A 7054-nucleotide genomic window follows, 5' to 3' on the forward strand; every position below is an offset into this window, starting at 1 on the left:
TGGTTCTGATATTCGTTTGTTCGAAGTGACTAAAACGCCATCTATCTTTTGTATTCTACCCGTACCTATTACGTTTCCTTTAGATTGAAACATGAGGTAAGCAGGGGTAGGAGCTTAGAAATTGTGTCCGTTAAATTGATAACTAGTTAAATGTGATTTCGGAATAGTGTTTGGATAATAATGCTCCTACACAGAAAGTAGCCGGATTAATTAAGTGTAAATTTATGTAAGTGCCATTGATATGCAGCTCGTCAGGAAATTGTAAGTACAAAATTTTAATCTATTTTTTTCTTTCCATTTCGGCCCAACTGTTACAACTTTTTGGTGAGTGTATGTCTTTGGTCACTAATTTAATATATATATATATTGTTATATTTGGGGATTAAATTTAATTTGTGTAGATATTTGATATATGAAACCTGTCAAAAGTACAACCAGTAAAATTAATTTAGAATATAAAGTAGTGGAATGCGAATGTATAAAAATTTCCGGACTACTATTCAAATTGGGAAAGGGTTTAAGTTAATATTGAGCAATGTTGTTTTGTGTTAGCGCAGTTATATTGTTATTGTTGAATTTATTTAAATGTTGAAGAAATTATACAATAAATTGTTCGAGTTGAAGTATATTTATAATTTTCACGAAAAGGATTACTTGCCCAACCTACTCCGCATTAAGGGGAATCCTAAAATACCCTTTCATAGGTAGTGGATTACTTGGTAACAAGACTGCCGCTACAATCCTCTTTACTACAGAAAAACTTTTAGTTCCTGTAATAACATTTCTGTCAAATAAAAAAGAAGCTAAATGTATCAACAACTTAACATAGCACGCCTATGGAAGCAGGAGGCTCATTGTCGCGTTTACAAAAGCTCTCCATTGATTTCTGTCCTTAGCAAACTGAACCCAGTTTCTATTTTATATTTCATTCTCTGCGAGAACCATTTTAATATTGTCCTCCCATCTGCGCCTCGGTCTTCCTAATGGTCATTTTCCTATTTGGATTTCCAGTTAGAACTTCGAAAGCGTTTCTAATTTCTTCCATTCTGGCTATATAAACTGACCATTTGAGCTTCCCAGACTTGATGACCCTAACAATGTTTGGTAAATGGTATAAAATTATGCAATTCCTCCTTATGAAGTTTCCGCCTTTCCCCATTCCCGTTCCTTTTGGAGTTCGAATCAGGGGCGTCATTTAGGGAGGGCAGGAGGGGGAATTGCCAAGAGTTTGAGGAATGCATATATTTTAATCGATTGTCTACTAATATACTAGTACAAAACGTGAAAATCGTATGTGGGTGTTACTCTTGTCCCCCCCCCTTTAAGGGAAGTCTGAAATGACGCCCCTGGTTCTAAGAATCTTATTTTCAAATACTTTCAGTCTGCGATTTTCCCTCAGAGTCAGTGACCATGTTTCGCAACCATAGAGCACAACAGCCATGATTATCGTTTTATGTTTTGAGCTATAAGTTCCTCAACAGAATTAGCGACAACAAAAGATTTTTAACTGAATAATAGCACGAAATCCCTGCTTTCAGTTGACATCAATTTTTTTAGTGATTATGGTTTTGGTCTGTTAATAATGATCCTAGATATTTGAAAGTATCCACTTGGTCGAAAGAAAATATTATTTGGTATTTTAACGCATCCATAAAATGCACGCCAAGTGAACTTTGTGGTGGACAAACACCGTGTGAGTGGGTTTTCTCGGGGTCTTCCCGTTTCCTCCCATTTTCTTCATTCCACCATTGCATTCATCTCTCATCATCACCATCTCCTTTAGCCTAACCGGCATAATCGTGGGACGTAAAACTCAAAAATTTCCTTTCCTTTCATTTCTTTTTCCATAAAATGCAGTATTACGATCCCGACAAACTTCCATTTATTTAGTTTTCTCTGCATTTACTGTTAAGTCTACACCCTCCATTCCAAAAGAAACCGAACGTTTAAAAAAAAACAAAAAAGCAATGTACATTTTGGAACAAATCATTTTTATTAATCAATGTATTCCCCTTCTGCATCGATACACATATTTTCACGCTCCAACAAGTCAAACGACTTCTCCATGTCATTTATTGGAATGGTCTTTAGGACGGCGGTCGTCGCCTTTCTCAATGGCATCAATCGATGCGTGCCACTTTCCTTTCATCGCCAAATACAGTTTCGGGAACAGATAGAAATCGCACGGAGCGAGATCTGGTGAATAGAGCGGATGATGCAACCGAATAATGTGATTTTTGACCAAAAATTCAGTTACAAGTCGCGAACGATGTGATGGTGCATTAACGTCCAAAAGAGTCCAACTGCCGATTTCGCGATATTCGGGCCGAATACGACGAATTCTTGCCAGCAAACGCTTCATGACGCCCAAGTAAAACTCTCCAGTGACTGTCTGGCCGGGCTGAACAAATTCTTTGTGGATGATTCCTTTTGAATCGTAAAAACAAATCAGCATCACCTTAACTTTTGACTTCACCAAGCGACTTTTTTTGGGTGTTCCTTCATCCGGCGCTCTCCATTCAGCACTTTGCCGCTTTGTTTCGGGTTCATATTCAAAACACCACGTCTCGTCACCAGTTACAATCGATTTCAAGAAGTTTCGATCCTGCCGAGCACTTTTAACGATGTCTTTGCAATGCGCAATTCGATCAACTTTTTGGTCTTCGGTGAGTTTGGGTGGTACAAACCGCGAATTAACCTTCTTAAGGCCCAAAACTTCGGTCAAAATGCGGTATGCGGTTGTTTGAGGAATGCCTAATTCCATTTCAATAACTTTCACCGACGATTTTTTGTTATGTTTGATGAATTCACGCACTTTTTCGATGTTTTCTTCCGATAATCCGGTTCTGGGACGGCCTGATCTTTCGTCATCATCCAGCGTCTCTCTACCCGATTTGAATCGCCTGAACCACTCGTAAACTTGCGTACGGGATAGACACTCATCACCATATGCATTTTGTGGCATTTGGTGCGTTTCACTAAAAGTTTTACCCAGTTTAACACAAAACTCAATTGCAGTTCGTTGTTTGAAACTCATTTTCCGACCGATGTACACAACACACTGACAGTTGAAACGCAATAACTGTTGCCGTGCATCCAAATGTCATGACATTTATACCAGTTGTCAATGAGGGACTACGCCATCTACCGGTAAAATATTACAACAGATGGCACTAGTGGTACTATTTGTTTTCAAAAGTTCGGTTTCTTTTGGAATGGAGGGTGTATATCCCTGCAAGCGTCAATTAAGATTTCTGCATTCCTTTCTATCATTCTATCATTACCTATTAAATTTACATCATCAGCATATGCCATAGCCTGGCAAATACAATTCAGCTTTAGGACCTGATTGCTGTCTGATTTTCCTTATCGTGTTCTCCAGAACAAAGTTAAATAATAATGACAACGCATCTTCTTGTTTCAGGTCATTCTCAACGCAGGGGCGGATCCAGGGAGGGGCGATCGTCCCTCCAGAAGAGGAAGCTTTCTTATTATGTATATATATAAATAAAAGCCATCCCAAAGTTTGGAGCCCTTAAAAGTAGCAGTATGACAACCCACCGCCCCCTCCAGAAGTCGGTCCTGGATCCGCCCCTGTCTCAACGTGAAAGCTCGTGAACAAGAATTTCTCTACTCGAACCTTACTTTGGGATTCATTTAAACATATCTTAATTAATCTATATACCTTTCTCGGTATTGCAAATTCTGTAAGCATGTTGTACAATGTTTCCCTCCTACCAGAATCTAAAGTCAATAATTGATATGCCAGGATGTTGCACTCTCTCATTTCTTTTCAAGTATTAGTGGAATGGTAAATATCTGGTCGATAGTTGATCGATTTTACCTAAATTCGTTCTGATAATCTCCAATAATTTCATCTGCGTATGGAGCCAATCTTGCTAATACAATATTTAAGAGGATTTATTGGATGTTGACAAGAGAAATGCCTCGATAATTATTAAATCTGTTTTGTTACTTTTCTTCTGAACTGGAACAATGATTGATTCTCTTCATTCTTGTGGTAATTCCTCCTTCTTTCAGATAATGAGAAGGAGTTGGTGTATCATGCTCTACAATTTTTCCCCTCCAGCTAAAAGTCAACCAGATTTTTTTCTACACCCGGAGATGTGTGTTTAATTTTTTTAAAATAAGCGATTTATATTTCTGTCTGGTTAGGTTCTGGAATATACGATTATGCTGCATGCATTTCACTTTCTCCACGCGCATTAGTTTTTGGCTATGTGTTAAGCAAATCGTCAAAGAAATCTTTCCATCTATTTAAGATGCTATCTGTATCAGTGAGAACTGTTCCTTTAGGTTTCTTTAATATATATAAGCACGAAGTTGATAGCCTTTCTTAAGTTCGTTGATGCATTTACACATGTCCCGAATGTTTTTGTTTTCACTATTATCTTCAAGTTAATTAATTTTAACTTTCAAAAGTCGCGTTTCTTTGTTCTAAAAGTTTTAGAAGTTTTCTGCCAGATGACAATGAAATTTAATGTAGTTATTTCATTCGGATTTTGTAGCCAACACAGTTTCTTCTGTTTTCTCTTCTCTGCTACTTTAGTACATTCCTGGTTGAACCATGGTTTGTTCCTACGTATTTCTGTGTGCTTCAATATTTCTTTTGCTGAAATTTTAATGTTATCTCTAATTTCAACCAAGTATCTTGAACACTAGTGCACTCCGAACCTTCTAAAACCGAGAATCTATTCGACGCTTCAATCTGGCTCCCCTCTCACCTGACTTTCCTTTATTAAAAAAATAAATAAACCGCTCCGTTTTCAGATATTGAATATTTCCTTTATTCCACGATAGTCTCTCTCTTACTATCACAATCAACTCCTCTGAACGACCAAACATAAGTTGTGCTAGACTGTTATTTTCTGTCTACTAAAACATGATCAGTTTGAATATGTGTTTTTCCATCTGATGAAGTCCAAGTATATTTATGAAAGTCGCGATGTTGCAATTTTGTAATCTTCACGGTAAGGTTTCTGGATATTGCACAGTTCACGAGTCTAACGCCGTTGTCACAACCTTCCTTATGCAAACATTTATTTCCTATAATCAGTTCGAAAATACCCTCTGGTCCTACCTTCGCATTGAAACAGCCTAAGTTTCATATGGTATTGCAGGAGATGATCAAATACCCATTCTATTCTTTCGTAAAACTGAACTTTTATAATCGCCATCTTTATTTTCTGTTGGGCATGTGCACTAAAAACAATAATATTACACCACCGACCCTTAAGAGAAGTAAAAGAAAACCTATCATTAACAAATTCAACCTATGTAATTGCTGATAACTCCTCCATTGCCGGTCCCAAGCCCGGATGAGAAAGGAGGAGGGTTAGGCATTAATTCCCTGTAAAACAAGAAGTCTGCAGACCAACAGTCAGACGAAGGTGAGCGTGAGCACCTAAAGAAGGCAACCCCTTCATCACGATAGGATACTACGGGCTGATAACTCGTATGTCCGAAATCGTCAACCATCAAAAGAACAGGGAAACAGAGAGCCGGTTTGGATGATCTGATAACAACAAGGCGAGGATTAGGATATATGAGAATTGGAACCTGGAATGTTCGAGGATTAACAGGAAAAGAACAAGAACTAATAGCAGAAGCAAAGGAGCTAAACATGAAAATTATAGGAATAACCGAAACCAAAAAGAAAGGACAAGGTATAGAAAACATAGGGAATGGGTATACTTTATTTTACTCAGGAGTATCAAAATTCGAAAGAGCAAGAAGAGGAGTAGGTTGTATAGTACAACAGGACATTATAAACAGAATACAAGACTGGGAGTTTGTAAACGAAAACATAATGACACTCACAATCATATTAGATCAGGAAGAAGATAGACGAGAAAAAATAGTTATAGGGTACGGACCAAGTGAAGATGCTGCGGTAGAACACAAAGATGTATTTTGGGACACATTACAACAAACAATAGACAACAGCAACCTATCAACAATAGTAATTGGAGATTTCAATGGAAGAGTTGGGAGAAACTATAAGAACTATAATGGACTACTAGGGCAATATGGAGAAACAATACAAAACGACAATGGAACAAGAATCCTCGAGTTTTGCGTCGGAAACAACCTCGTAATAACCAATATAAAATTTAAACACAAAAATATCCATCTATATACAAGAGAAGAACCATCAAAGAAATATAAGTCTATAATAGATTACATATTAGTGCCTAGAGAAAAATGGAAAGAAATCAAGGATGTAAGAGTTATGAGAGGACCTGAAATAGGGAGCGATCATTATCTTTTAGCAATGGAATTAATAGTTACTAGAGAAGAAACAAGAAAACCAGCCATTAGAAAAAGGAAAGTTACAGAGAAAATAAAGATTAAGAAATTGGCAGAAGAAGACTCTAGAAGAGCATACACACAAGAAACAGAAGAAGTATTCGAAATGTTACTACAAAAAGAAGAAATAGAGGGCGTAGAAGAACTTTGGAAGCAATTTAAAACAACAATCATAAAGAAAGCAGTGTAGATATGCGGGAAATCCAAAATTGGGGGATCGCAAATTAAAAGAACAGCATGGTGGAATGAAGAAATTCAAAAGGAAGTCAGAGAAAAGAAGAAAAGATGGAAAAACTATCTGTCAACGAAAACGGATAACGACTATGAGAGATACAAAGAACAGAGAAAAAAGGTTAAGGATCTAGTAATAAAAAGTAAAAAGGAAGCTTGGGAAGACTTCGGGAAAGATTACAGGAGAATTATCAAGGAAACGCAAAGTTATTCTATGGTACACTAAAATCAATGAGAAAAGAACAAAAAGAGCCAATAATTAAAAGAATATATGATAAAGAAGGGAATATATTGGTTAAGGAAGATGAGATAATAAAAATGGGGAGAATACTTCGAAGAAACACTGAAAAAAAGGAGGAACTAATACAAGAGAGAAATAGGAGAGTCGAAAATATAAGGCAAAAGTTAAGGAAATATGCGCATAGAGGAACCGAAAAACAGTCACAAGAAGACGACAGACACAAAACAGAAAAGACGGAAAATAACATCCAAC

The 7054-nt window shown here is 37.0% G+C and overlaps 1 protein-coding gene across 1 annotated transcript; it reads left to right on the forward strand.

The window, feature by feature from the left end:
* Positions 1-5566: 5566 nt before the first annotated feature.
* Positions 5567-6520, forward strand: LOC145665378 (protein CFDP2-like). The gene has a single exon (XM_081732679.1). The coding sequence runs from the start codon at positions 5567-5569 to the stop codon at positions 6518-6520; it is 954 nt and encodes a 317-aa protein (XP_081588805.1).
* The last annotated feature ends 534 nt before the right edge of the window (positions 6521-7054 follow it).

The sequence above is a fragment of the Thermobia domestica genome, chromosome 11 (genome assembly GCF_964235325.1).
Source record: "Thermobia domestica chromosome 11, izTheDome1.hap1.1, whole genome shotgun sequence".
Classification (NCBI taxonomy): Eukaryota; Metazoa; Arthropoda; class Insecta; order Zygentoma; family Lepismatidae; genus Thermobia; species Thermobia domestica.

Bases quoted from the DNA above. Each gene is read 5' to 3' on its own strand.
- LOC145665378 (XM_081732679.1), top strand. From the start codon at position 5,567: ATGAGAATTGGAACCTGGAATGTTCGAGGATTAACAGGAAAAGAACAA.